General features: G+C 40.9%; 1 protein-coding gene across 1 annotated transcript in view; it reads right to left on the bottom strand.

Moving 5' to 3' along the window:
- The window catches only part of LOC139143393 (protein Wnt-3a-like), a 32063-nt gene extending 21446 nt beyond the window's left edge, over positions 1 to 10617 (bottom strand). The window contains exon 1 of the mRNA XM_070713687.1: positions 9865 to 10617. Within this exon, the coding sequence (XP_070569788.1) occupies positions 9865 to 9944 (80 nt within the window). The 5' untranslated portion in view covers positions 9945 to 10617. The remainder of the gene's footprint in view (positions 1 to 9864) is intronic.
- Positions 10618 to 15444: the final 4827 nt, after the last annotated feature.

Here is a 15444-nt window from a genome sequence, read left to right as displayed (position 1 = left end):
ATGAAACGAACATCCTCGATAAATCTCTTGAAGTCGATAGTAAATTTGTGGGACATATGGCAAAATTTGTATTCTTCTTCATAGTGCTCGTTACATGAATGTGAAAGAATTGAAGTCATCAAACAGGGATGTTGTCAGGAAGAGCTGCTGTCTGGACTCCAAAATATAATGAATTTTTTGCTCAAAAATGTGTCTACGTGCTAATACAGGGCGTCCATCCCATCTTAATAATTGAGAACGTAAACTGATTGCTCGCCGATGCTAACAAAGGCACCACAAACAGGAGCATGTTATTTGTATACTTTTGTTCGGTTATGATAAAACTTTGATTTGTCTTTTCATGAAATAATTTTTCCACCGAAACTTTTTGCTGTTCCGAGTACAGTAATGTGATCAAGGTTTGCCGGCCGACTCAACCCAGAGTCAGCAGGCCGAGAGTATAGTCGGCCGAGCCAAAGTGATTGACCGTTGAGGCATGTAAAGACAAACGGCTTTATCTTTGTTAATTGTAATCTTCGTGACATAAACGTCAGAAAGGAAAACAGTTATTGTAAGACGGCTAGTCTTCATCTTCACGTGGGCTTCGAGTTACCCTTTGTTACATGTAAAGGCACAACAACAACTCAAAGGGCGAGACTGTTTTCCTTATTGGACCCAGGGGAGCTGCTTTCTTCAAAGGTTCCTGTCTTTTGTTCGGTGCGAGTGATATTATCGGGTCCTGTCATTTAGGAATTTTGGGGGGCAGGGAATATTAGCCGGCCTAACTGAGACAACCCGAGCGTAAAGTAAACGTTTCTAATCCACTAGTCACCAGAAGTCATCAGCCTTCGTTTTGTACAAGATAACGTCAAGTGGGAACCGTTTATAGAGGGAGCTGGGGTCACATGCTGATGGATTGTGCTGCTGTAACGAGAGGAGTCTACTCGTGCAACTGCTTAATGAACTTTTATTTTTGAAAGGGGAAAAAATGTTCGAAAGAATTTTTTTCTACAAATTCAAATGAACGACTTGCCTGAGACGATGAAAAGGGACTCCGAATAGGCGCCACTTTCGTAATTGCTTGAAGTTTTGTAATTGCTTACGGGAGGCTTGATTACGCCTGAATAAAGAACATGCCACTTTAGAGTGGAGTGTCACGGATTTATACATCAAACCCTCGCAAATTTCAGTATGCCTCGACAGGGTTGTCAGTGAGACTAGTATTTATAAGGAGAGCATTTGAGGTGTAGGGGGGAGGGCTTGGAGATGGACGTCAAACGACCAATGCGGAGAGACGAGTCGGGAAAACTGGAACACATCTGTTGGAGAAACGTGAGACACCCTCCGTATACCACTGCCCTAGATATCCTATCTTTGAACCAAGATAAACCGAATGTAGTCGAGTTTACCCGAGGAAGTAGCGCAAGAACCGAACTTGTCTTGATGTCCAAGTTATTGATCTGACATAGCTTCGAAGTCAACAAAGTGCGATTTAGAGTGGAAAAGTACCACACAAACAGTTAATTAAGTAACGATCTTATCACGTTAAGGAGGTCATCAAAGTCAATTTGAATACACTTAATTAAAATGGTAATCGCTGTAGATAAGTGCATTGTTTAATTCGTTCAACTCACTTACATGTTAAACTCCAAAAGTGCAATAAAACGTGCACTGTAAAGGTGGTCGTGTCTTGCGAAAAAAAAACTGGAACAAAACCAGTTTACGTGCCCTCACGTGTTCTTGCTAAACGGCTGGGTGCCCGTACCAGGCCCTGCCCTGGGTGCCAAACCCAGCACTGTTTACTTCTCCTGCTGTACAGGCATCTCCGGTATGCCATCATGTTCTATGTTGATATTTATTGTATTTGCCAACTAAAGCTTTAATATTATTTGCCAACCAAACGCTTTATATATAAAGTGTATATATATATATATATATATATATATATATATATATAAAGTGTATGTGTGTGTCATACGTCTTTACGTATATACACTATGTAGCTAACTACCTGCCTCTGTGTATGTGTGTGTGTGTGTGTGTATATATATATATATATATATATATATATATATATATATATATATATATATGTATGTATGTATGTATGTATGTATGTATGTATGTATGTATGTATGTATGTATGTATGTATGTATGTATGTATGTATCAATTACAGTGTCCCGCTGCCTGCTTACATTGGCATCTTTACTAAATTGAATAATATTAAAGTGCTGAGTCTTCGTGATTTAGCTGCCCCGAGAACACTTTGATACACAAACTATTTAGACATACACACCATCATGTTACACGTTTTCGACAATCACATATTCCTGTAAAGATCTCTAGAAGCCGTGTAGCGATGCGTACATGTAGGATGTCTTTACTTGATTGCGACCTTGACAGTTCGCGATGTATCGAAGGGTCAGTGGGTCAAAGGCATAAGCTTATCTTAGGTAGACTGTGCTTACTAAATAACTGCAATAGACGCACACAATGGACGGTACTCCTACGGTATACCGATATGCCGATTTTAACAGCGTAATATCAGCATGTCACAATTAGAAACATTTGTTTTTTCCTCCTAGATTTTAATTAAAATATTCCGCGCATTTTTCTGGAATACAATAAAACAATTGTCGCCGATTCCTCTTTCCCCGAAACCACCCGAGTCGAACGTCACTACTCCGACATTTGAACTATTTAGGCATTCATCGCAACCAGGTGCCGCAACCAGGGAGGTGAAATTCTGATGGCCAATTTAAAACTACGTGAAGAGCTATCATACTCGTTGAAATGTTGTCCGGTGACAGACTCACCGCATATCTGCATCGGTAAGATAATAGAATTAATAGGTATCGATATAATTGACATGGGCGACCATAAAGGAGGTTTTGTCGCCAGGTGCAGTAAATACTAACACACAATTAACATGCATTGCATGCTTGCACCATTAGCTGCAAGTAGGGACATGGAATGCGGACAAGCTTCCGCACAAACAATGAAATTAAAAATTCCCCAAATAATTGATACCACCCATAAATATCAATATGCGTTGTGAAAAGTCTAAGTGGTGTTTCGCTCGCACATTTCCTTATATTTCGTCTACATTACTTAGTGGAAAATTCACACTTTGTTTCATATGGTTTAGTGTGTATAATATCCTTTAGAGGCGGAATGAAACGAATATTTTACGTATGGAAACGGTCAGTATTTGAATTATTTTGGGGGCCGTACTTTTTGCGAGACTACGGACGCCTGGTATTATAACGTATTTCATAGATTGGAGTTAAATTGTTTGTGAACGATGAGATATGTAAACCCTAAAGATCAAAGGGGACTTGACCAAGCCGTCACATCTCGACTGATGGCCTAAATCACACAGATGTGCCCGATGCTGTTTATATTAAATGTTTCGGAATAAAGTACAAACGTCGTGTTTCTCTTCATTGATTGTGAGTTTTAGGGTCCTACCATAATCGTATTGACGGAGGGGGGGGGTTGTTGCAAAACATAACATGCATGTACCGATCGCTGACTCCATCTTTCTGTCTGACGGAACAAAACATAACATGCATGTACCGCTCGCTGACTCCATCTTTCTGTCTGACGGAACACGTAGATTACGAATAGCTGACTCAGGCCGAGCGATGCTTTTCGAAGTCACTGTTATCAGTTTATGTACAAATACACACACACACACATACATACATACATACATACATACATACATACATACATACATACATACATACATACACACACACACACACACACACACACACACACACACACACACACACACATACATACATACATACATACATACATACATACATACATACATACATACATATGCAAACGCTTTGCTTGCTAACTGAACTACTGACTTCACTTTCATACTTCCAGTTACCAACTCACTCACTCACTCACTCACTCGCTCATTCACACCCTGTTACTTTTCTTTCTTCCCTACAGCTTAAGTTACGGCAAGGGGGCCGAAATCACGAGTAAGGACGAATTCGGAATTTTATTGAGAGTGCATTTTATTTTGTTTTACCTGTTTGTTTGCTCAACCCAGCAAAAGCCCGATCTCGTATTTTCCTTGAAATTTACCATAGGTGTCACCTGAAAGTCCTCGTCTCTTTCAACGCTCAGTTATGTACATGTACGTAACTTTATATGTGTTTGGGAGTGCCTGTTCATCTCAAGTTGATTTGAATGGCCTATAGCCACCCGAAGGGCCGTGTTTTCACGCGTATTTGTGCAACTGCCAATTTAGAACAATCAGCTATAGGTTATAATCCGACAGAACACACAAACAATGGTACTGTAACAGCCAAGAAACAAACATGACAGCGCATCAACTCTGAAAGGGCCACTTAAACAACGCCTTAGGGTGCATTCGTTATTTACGGGGAGGGGGGGTCGGTGGAAATCAGGGGGGGGTTGACTTTTACAAAACCGCTTTTCAGGGGGGGTCAAATTTTACAATCAATGATTGAAGGGGGGGTCAAATTTTACAAAGGTTTGTGTTGAGTTATGGAAAACAAAATTGACTTTGGAATTTCACCGAAATGTTGCTTGTGTAACCGATGTTTCGAGACGGCAGAATAATAACCGACCGAAGCTCAGCCAAATTTATTTCTCTAGCAGGGCCAACAAGTCCGAGACTGGCATTAACCTCTCTAGAGCAGCAACAGAGCATGTAGCCCTGAGTACAGGTCTGTGTGTTCCTGGCGTATACGGCCTCCACCACGCTGCCCTGCAACGGTCTGTGGAGATAACTGGGGTCTCTGCAGCGAGATTCAAAATGGGGATCGCCATGGGTAAACAACTTGTCGAGTATGTTATGTTTCAGAAAATGAGCGGTTTTGGACGTTAGGAGAAGTCAATCGCATCTTTTCTGGGATCGGTTAGGAGGTAAAGGTAGGCAGGGAAAGGATTTTGCCCCAATAGAGCAGAATTTCGGCCAAAAAGACCGTTAGTCTTCATTGCGGTCCAGATCCAGGCCGCAGAGACCTCAAGTCTGTTCAAAGACCATTGCAGGGCTGTGGTAGAGGCCATATAATGCTGGGAACACACGTGCACACACCTGTACGCAGGGCTACACAGCATGGGGCATGAAAAATTGCCAAAATGAGGGCACACAGTCCATGTAGCCGACAATGAGATGCAAATGATATGCGGTCAAGGTCTCCTCAACTAACTTTCAGCTGGTTCTTCACTTTCTACTATTTTTTTAGTATTTTTTACAAAGGCACAGACTTATTCTACCTGCAACTTAAAACTGATAGTGATTTTGTAGCTCATTCTTTACCTATTTTTCATAGTTTTTGATAGCCGGTAACACACACTTCGTGTTCGTGTCGGCTACATGGACGATCTGCCGAAATGAGGAACCAACACACAGTCATATAATGTAACAAACAACTTCTGTATATATTGTGTCAAATATCGGGGTCTACATATAAAATAGTAAAACCGTACCCAAAACTATAAATATTACTCCATGGTAACAGTAATCGTACTGATCGACCTCCCGACGGCAGGAGTCGAACACACTTTCAGAACAAAACTCTGTTCAAACCCTTTCTAAATGCTTAACAATTTCTATGGAAACTTAACGGTACCGCAGAGGTACCTCAGACTTGACGACGCGGCTGGGAAACACAAATAGTTCACACGCGACTTTAACTAATGTTCGATGATGAGCACAATTGTAAGTCCCGTGTAATGTCTGCACATGAAAGTCGGCGACAACACACGCAATTCACTGCTAAGCAGCGTCCAGTTCAGCTACCACGGGAGCAGCCATCTTACTAATATTCTTAGATCTTTGTTTACTTCCGGTCGGGACATGCCGAACTTATCTGAAGTCTTACTCTGCTAACTCCGCGCATCGACAAAAGTTCAGTGGAACAATCATAAATAATGTTCTCATGACAATCTCAGACATCTGACTGAACTCATAAACGGAATAAAGTTCACAGTTAACACACAATTTGCTGCAGAAAGATCAGCTTTCAACTTGTGGTGATATTATCATCTTAGCAGTGCGTATATTGCAAATATACGGCACGGCTTTCACTTGTGTGAGCAATGTTCGTTCCATCGACTAAAGTAGAGCATGGCGTAGGGTTTAAATAAACTGTCCGATCCGCACAAAATTCGATCTCTGCCACTCACCGGTTTCTTTACATATCTGCTGACTTGAGTAAGACTCAAAATAGAGAAATATCTGACTTAAAAAGCACACGCTGACACTCAAACCTTCCAGTGCCAGTGCAGCATGCAACGTAAAACAGTACTCTCTGGAAAGTTCCCGTATTGGACTCCCTAGGTATACAGTGATAACACACAAGAACTCCCAGGCAAAATAGAAAATACACAGGTCCTCCATACATAATCTATGAGAAGCTATGAATAATTTCTTTTAAATACAAAACTAGCTAAATCTGTGTATTTATAGATTCTTGATTATTGATATTAATGTACTTGATAAGACTAGGGTAGTTACCAGTGCATGTGTGAGCAGAAATATGATTTTGGAATTTCACCGAATTGTTAATTCACTATCTTGTCAGAGGAAACTATGAATAATTTTTTTCCATAACATAACTAGTTAAATCTGTGTATTTATGTACGCTTGATTATTGATATTAATTTACTTGATTAGACTAGGGTGGTAACAAGTGGATGTTTGTGCAAGAAATTTGATTTTGGAATGTCACCGAAATGTTGATTCACTATCTTGTATATATGGAAACTATGAATAATTTTTTTCCAATATAAAACTAGGTAAATCTGTGTATTTATGTACTCTTGATTATTGATATTAGTGTACTTGATTAGACTACAGCGATTACAAGTTCATGTGTGTGCGAAAATTTGATTTTGGCATTTCACCAAAAATGTTGATTCTCTAGTATGTGAGGAAACTTTTTCAGCCCGGGGCCACAGGGTGCGAAGGGTTAATGAATCAAATCTGATGAATTTTTTTTTTCATGGGGGGGGGGTCACATTTTACAATTGATGAATTGAGGGGGGGTCAAATTTTAGAAATTTGATTTGGAGGGGGGGTCGCTTTTTACGTTTCATTTGTCGCTCAAATTCCACCGGCCCCCCCCTCCCCGTAAATAACGAATGCTCCCTTATAATGCTCTGGCCTTTGCTTGTCTCCCACGTCTCTTGAATAGAATCGACTTTTCAATGACACCTCATCGTGCAAATTGGTAAAAAGCCCGGCGTACAATAGGATTTTTGCCTTATCGGCTACAAGTGTTTGTCGATAGAAAAGAGACTTCTTAGAGGCACTGAAACCCCCCTCCCTCACAGTTCCTCCCATTCAAAGTGCACAATCGCCGAGAACGTTCAATCTATAGCGTATTGCTCCCAGTTGCGTAACCCACCGATACCTGGTTATTATTCAGATCATTGGTCCCATATGACGTCCCCTAAAACGAGTTGACTGCATAGTCATCAACAAAATAGAATACAGATATCGTCACTTCCAGTTAATTTCCTCTCGCATTTCATGTTTGTACACGCACCACTCAACCTTACCGAAACAAAAAGCCCCCCCCCCCTCCCGCCCTCTCACAGTGAAGTTCACAGGCATTGAGAGCACTGTCTTTCCTGCACCGTTTTTTAAAGCTAGTTCTTTGCGTTCGCTCTGAAGTTTGGGAACGTATAAAGATCAGGGTGGCGAGTGATGTAAAATGTCAACCTGTCCATTCTGTCCGATGCTTGTTTGCAAGCATGCTTTGTTTTTAGCGTTTTTCTTATGTATCTGTAAACAAAATCGAGTTCCAAAACCTTAGGAAAACTCATATAGAGTACTGTTGCGGTATATATATATATAGGAGGGACTTAAATGAACTACTTCAGTAACCTTACTGAAACTTGCAATGCGGTACGGGCCACACAATAACATATATCACGTGTACTAAAGAGAAAGTGAAAACAGGCGTAGACCTAGAATATTGACACGCACGCCTCAATCTTTTGCTAGGAACTTTTTGTGCAAGAACTTTGACAACCAACCGAAGGAGGAAAAAAGATGTAGATATATTCTTCTTCAAATATTAGGCGACATTATAAGTTTTCAATACATCATTAAAGCCCCAGTGCTGCTAACTTTTGATGATAATTTCACCATTTTTATTTTGAATGTGAACCATAATTCCTTGTTCTTCTCCCCAAAGAATGTTGATATACACAGTATCCAGCTTGTCAACTCAGCCGCTATGGTTGTAAAGTGCATTGTTATTGTTGAAAACTGACTTCTGGTCCGGACTAGAATTCAAATGTAAACAATATTCATGCATTTTACACATATAGACGCTAAGTTGACAAGCTAAATAGTGGGTGTTTCAACATTCTTTGGGGAGTAGAATAAGAAGTTGCAATTGATTTATGAAATAAAAATAATGAAAAAACCATTTAAAGTTAGCAGCACTGGGGCTTTAAATGGTATAGTGAACTAAAGTGCCTTTGGTGATATTTATGCGTTATTCAGGCGGTGTCGCCGTCTGAGGGCCCTTCTCTTGTCTTTGAAGAACTTTTCAGGTTGTTTTCAACTATTCACTCCCGGAAAAGAGGAGTCTGCTTTATTTTCGATGTCTATCCATATCTCTTTTCCTGAAAAATGAAATCCACATTGTCGGGATCTTCTATCATTTCCCGCTCAATACCAGAAGCGACCTTGCCATCACTGGCATGTGTCATTTCTCACGCCGGGCTGAGCGACATTTATCTTCAGAAGTTAGTGGTGAAAACATTGAAAGTTATACTATCACTGTTTACAAGCAGAGTTCTTGTGATTATTTTATAAAGAAGGCATGTAAGCCTATAAATTATTTTATATCTTCGAAGAGGAAAAATAATGGGTGGCCAAAGAACGTTAAACACTTGCTATGTCAGGCTCATAATGGTCCGCTGCCTAATGGCTGACTTGAGTGGCCAAGTCGGTTTCCCCAGGCACATTTTATTTATTGTGTGGGAATGGAAAGATGACAGATCATCCAACAAGTTGGCAGGCTTTAACAAGTGCCCCATCTAAACAGCGTTCTTTGGTAGTGTCGACGGCGCTCGCCCTGTCGACAAGGTATAGATTTGGGTCTGCATTCCTCGCACTGAGCAGAGGCAGGAATCTCTCTTGACCGAGTCTGGCGTCCAAGGAACGTCGGAGCCTACGATCGATTTCGTGCGTACTCTCGTCACGGGGCAAGGGCCGGGTTAATCGCGTACAAGAAACGCGCAATAAATCTCATCATTACACGACATGCTTGAAAAAACCTGCTTGCCATGTATCGAATTAAACGTTACTTGAGAAGTACAAGGCACACGTGGTGGAGGCTTGATCCCCGGCGCTCGACCAGCGTGTTTTTCTTCATCTTGCCGAACCGGACGATTCGCAACGGGGTAACACCGATCGACCCCGGACGTGGCACACACGCACAGGTGCCGGGTTCGAGTGAAACCCTACCTGCAGAAGTGTTGTGTTTCTCAGGGCCTAGTCTGGCCAGTTTCCGAACCACATTCGAGAAAATGATAAAATATACTCACGTACTATTGAACGGTATATGGGAGGAGAAACGTAACGCTAGTTGTTTGGGGTTTTCTCTGAAGAATTGGGGTTAGCTAAACATTGGCGGGTTGCCTAGTACATAAATCACACTGCCTTATGAGTGAGGTATTCGGAAAACACGTCGATCCGCGTGAAAAATTCGCGACGCTGGAACTGTCTGATAGTTATAATGCCAGCTAATCTGTCAGCCCAAGAAGTTAAGTGGTGGTCACCTCATGCCAGTTCAACAACACACGCAAACATAACACACACGCAAACACGCTCCACGTAAATTAGCGGTTGGGAAATACATACCACCACATGCCTGCGCTGGGAGCCCCCACAACAGGCAACCAGCAGAGTAGCGCCGAGAAAAACACCAGATCAAGTACCATGTCTTGGCTACGTTGAACTTCCCCGATAAACGTTCAAAATCCGTCGGGTTAACACCGGAGATATACGAATTATCTTATTTAAAAAACGTGTCAGCGGTAGCGACGTTGTCAGCGTAGCGGAGTAACAGTCCCGTTGGTGCGGCCACACTCACAAGTCAGACACCCACTGGAAATACAGTATCATTGTAATATCAATGAGAATAGGACTGGACTGTAACAACCATACGATTCGTCATATTGGCTGGTTGGGCGCAGCCTTAAAGGTTTTCTCGAAGTAATTAAAATTCACGACTTTTCACGTGAATATGCTGCATCGCCACCCTCTTCGCATGATAGCTGGAGAACCACTCGCGGGAGGCGGAGGAAAAAAAAGTAATGATAATGTAACGAAACTCTTGTCCCCTCCTTGTCCTAGGCTGATATCTGCGTCATATATTTAAGATGTTCTCTCGTCCCATGGTGCAAATTTCACGCTTGCAGACCGTTAAGAAATCCTCAGTATAAATGCCTGATGAGTCACCAAGCTGGCTTCTCCGACTGAATCGATAAGAGAAAGTCCACTTTTAAGTGCCCTAAGATTTCAATAAAACTGGCCTGCTGGACGACTTCCCATACAAAAGGGGGCGGCCGGAGCAGCGCGTTTGAAATTGACAAGGTAATAACAATGATATGTACATGCTCGTCTTTTCCCAAACTCGTATCTATTACACGAGCATGCGTTCCTGTCAGCGTTCCCCAGCAGTCGTAAATTTTTGTCTCTTACTCGTTTTTTTTACTCTAGTGCTCTTTTTTCCCTTTCCCGGTCGGTAAACAAACTACCGGGTCATCGAACGGGGATAAAGACGACCCTTCTCACCACAATGGACATAATTCATGTCGTCGTATCTGGACGCGCGATGCATTTCACTGGGCACGCGGTTCAGACCACATCAAGAAAAAAACAGGGCCTTGATTCCCTTAACAAGCATTTAATCGGTAATCTCGTCTAGTCCACCGAGATAAGTTGCCGTCGTGATCCGTAAAGTCTAAAAAATAGCCCACACTTTGTACTGCGTCGTTCTATGTAAACAACTCGGGACAATATCTAATATACAGAAAAATTACTAATATATGTTATTGCCAGAGAGACATGCTATGAACTAGTACCTGAATTATCATGCGGTAAGTTTCATAATGGCACGAAAGACTTTACCTTCGATTTATGTTCCCGATTTTCAATTATCATAAAAAATTATGGTTTACTTGTGAAAGTTTAATAACATTAGAGCGCGCATATCAAAGAGATCCGTGCCCCAAAGCTATACCTTTTTTAGTTTCTGACTCATGTGTTGACTACCACGAGATGTATACATCGCGAAAGAAAAAAAATAGACAGGGTCTCTTTTCGTGCGCTACAAAACACGAATTTATAGCGACATGAAATCAACAGCACACAGAGTTGACATCAATAGGCTTTATTCAAATGACACTCCCAGTACACCGCCACCATTGGTGGTGCCAGAGTCGCTAGAATTCTCGTGGCATCGGAACAATGCCCTTATAACAGAAGTGCGAACTTTCTCACAGCTACAGTGAATGTATTTAGGGACGGAAACGGACTATGACGGGCAGATGCGATGTTCGTTAACTTTCTACCTTTCAAATGAGACCACACAGGTCGGCTTTTTTGAGCAAGGACACAGCGTGGGGGAAGAGGTGACGGTCGCCTAGTCGTAAAAAAACATCAAAATTGACTTTTTGAAGAAAATTCAATGGCAACACATTCGTGTGGTATGCTTTTTATCTGTTGATCACAGCTTTGAAGAAGAGAATGTTGGTTACATGAAAAGGGTACGCAAAGGAAGATTTGAATTGATAAAAAGTAGAACCATTGCACAGCAATTATAACTGAAAACAAGCGATTTCTGCAAAATTTCTACCAGGACCGCAATGACAGCCGCGCATGCGTGGAGAGTTGACAACTCATCATGCTTTCATCGCATCGGAGTTTAGCCTCTCGAACACTTGAGATAGAACTGACGAAAGCTACCCGACAGATGTGAACAAAAACGCTGACACGGCCTTTCGACTCTTTAAGTGTATTTTACTAGATATTTATTTGAAAAACGAGAGCAGAGATTTACGGTGTCCCGCCTTGTCAGTAGAGCGCGGCTTTCCCACGATGGTGACGTCAGGGGGCCTGAACTTTTGCCGGACTTCAAGTTCACTCGGCGTCGTAAACTACGCCCGTGTTTATTGTACCCGTCTGTTTGATCATCTACATCCCTGTATATTCTTACAGGGTGCCTGCCATAAACTATTTCCCCTCGGCACGTTGTATCACAGATACTGCACTATACAATACATCTTCCACCCAAACGGAAATGCTTACTTTACATTGAGAGTCCAAAGTCACAATCGTTTCACATAATTTGTCAAGTGTGTTTCATGGCAAAAATTATTCACAGTCTCTTTGACAATCGTAACAAGTTTGTCCATCAAGCTGCAAAACTCGTTTTGTCGATTTTGTGTATAAACATTTGGATAGCCTATATTTTTTTGGCATGTGCCAGCGATATATTTGCACCGTGATATTATGTAAGTAAACGTGGTTTTGGTATACATGCAACAAGTAAACCACAGATACGACGCAAGACTGTATGATAATTGTACAAGAATTTTATCGAAAATTACGCGCTAAATATATGGCGTTTGGCCAATACCATTGTCGTTTTGACCTGCTTTGAACTTGTTTTCCCTAATTTTGTCTTACATGCAAAATTCTGACATTTTCTTTTAAAATGAACAAAACGGTTAAATTCCAAGTAGGAATTTATTTTGTTTACATTAGGAGATTGTATTTTCCCAATGCCTTGACACACAGTTGACAGACTACACTTTGTCCACTGTTGACTATGAACTATTTAGAATTCTTGTCAATCACACAGGCCACGGTACGGGACTCATCGACTGCTTGAAAACAGGCAGAAAATGTGAAAAATGTCATAATTTTCACCGAAATTATAAACATTGACGAAAAACATGTAATGTTGCCATCGATTACTTGCCATCAATTAAAGTACCGGTCGAAGTCGACCTCTTCCATAATTCAACTTTGAAGGTTAAGATGGCAGCGACGTTTCGGCTACGACTGGGTAAATAGCAAGGCATCAGCTAGAGCCAGGCAAATTCACCCAGATACATAAACAAATATAACATTAAATATTTTACGGTGTCTTCCTACAGATTTGCCGTTCGTGAAGTACGTGAATTCGGTTCAGTGCTTTGTCAACGTATCCTTCACATTTATTACACTCTGGACAATACAGATAACAAATATTCATAAAGAGTGTATATCTGTGGTTCTCGTGGGCTGCTTGGGGGGAGACAAGGCCACAAACACGCCAATAACTAAGAGCGAGAGAGACACTTGAGCAATCGTGTTCATGGGCCGGCTTTACGAGGGACATCCGCTTCTCGCCGCCGGCTTTTGATACGGCGCCGTTCCATCAATCGAGCTTCGCGCGTGCGCCGACGTCATCTTCGGAGTGTTTTTCCGACTTCGTTTCCGCGATCGTGCGTAATCGGAAGTCTGTTGACGCGCATTATCCTCCATTCAATTTTAATTTGCTCTGTTTCCATAGAGCGCCCGCAAGATCTTTAATATTCATTTGAGGCATTGAATGCAAGTACCCTGTCTTCAACAAGTTAACAGCTTTGGAATTATCTTCGGAAGAACACCATTATAGTCATCAGTAAAGAAGATTATTGTGAAAATAATTAGATTTGTTGGTTCCCTTTTCATATCATCAGCCGACAATTACGTAATTAAGAGTATAAATGAACGCAGAACACAGAGCCTTGAAGCATTTTATGGGGTACGCCTCGATCAGAATTCTTGATCGTTGGCCATTTGTAAAATTTTATCTTCATCGAATAACGTTTTCGGAAGAATGTTGAAATTTCACTTTTAAACACTTGAATAGTGCATGAATTAGCATTGGCTGACAACTATCCAAAAATCATCTTTGAATATAAAGGGAAACAAATTGTGAATTTTCGACCTTGACACTGACCGCATCAGATGCTAAATTGCAATGGCATCAAGGTAAGCTGGGGTATAATATGGCATTTCGTGAAAGGATTACGCATTACATCAAGAGTTCGTACCAGTGAAAACCGGAAGAAATATTATTTTAGTATTTTCCTGACGTACAGTTTCAAACGGTTTACCGTCGTTTTGGCGGATTTTCCCCTATCCTATCTCCTTGAGTACTATGGTACGTCAGGGATTTGTGTGTAAATATTTCCTCTGATAAGGGCCATAACTATGATCTTTTCGACCCCAGACTCACGTAGGTAACGTGCTCACTCCACTTTCCCGACCCAAGGGAGTCATTCAATGAAGTGTGACTCAGTCGAGAAAATGTGTTTTTAGCGACTGTAAAGCGCCCTCTTGTGCCGATATACAAACAGTGTTTCATCCTGGTGTAGCGCTCTATAAGAACAGCTCATGAGATCTCTGTAATATGAAATGAAATGACAGCTTTTGTTTCAATTATAGCCGTAACGTTGATATTATTTTACTTAATTTTGATAGACAACTAAATTGATACTTTGCTTCAACTTTTGATACGTCAAAAATGAATAAAACGATTTCACGTACTTTACCTATACGCCGACGCCGGGGATAGGAAAAAAATCGTGCAGATATAGATGCAATATTATAAGGCGTGACACTTACTGTACAAAGCTATAATCGAAACAGCAGCGAAAATTTGGCGTTTCTATTAAAGACGGAAACCAATAAACACAGTGTCGTGAAGTTTGTCTGCCTGTCAGTTTCTCCTACGTCAAGCAATCAATAAATCAATAAATCAATAAATCTATCTATCTATCTATCTATCTATCTATCTATCTATCTATCTCTCTATCTCTCTCTCTCCCTCTCTCTCTCTCTCTCTCTCTCTATCTATCTATCTATCTATCTATCTATCTATCTATCTATCTATCTCTCTATCTATCTATCTATCTATCTATCTATCTATCTATCTATCTATCTATCTCTCTATCTCTCTATCTATCTATCTATCTATCTATCTATCTATCTATCTATCTATCTATCTATCTATCTATATATCCGTCCGCCAAGCCACCAATCCAGCCTTCCTGATCTTCCGTCTATCTATCTATTCCTATGAGGGACAGATGAGATGACAACGACTACAACGATGACGATGATGACGATGATGATGACGATGATGATGATGATAGTGATGATGATGATGATAATGATGATGATGATGATGATGATGATGATGATGATGATGATGATGATGATGATGACGATGATGATGATGACGATGATGATGATGATGATGATGATGATGATGATGATGATGATGATGATGATAACATGTAGTAAAGTGATTATCAAGTGATTATGTTGGTTAAATATTTATATTTAATAGGACGCAACCATCAACTTGTAAAAACCTAGAATATGACGAATCATGACTGC

This window comes from Ptychodera flava, chromosome 11, assembly GCF_041260155.1.
Source record: "Ptychodera flava strain L36383 chromosome 11, AS_Pfla_20210202, whole genome shotgun sequence".
NCBI classification, from domain to species: Eukaryota; Metazoa; Hemichordata; class Enteropneusta; family Ptychoderidae; genus Ptychodera; species Ptychodera flava.
Note: the sequence above shows the minus strand (reverse complement) of the source record. Positions and strands in the feature narration are given on the sequence as shown.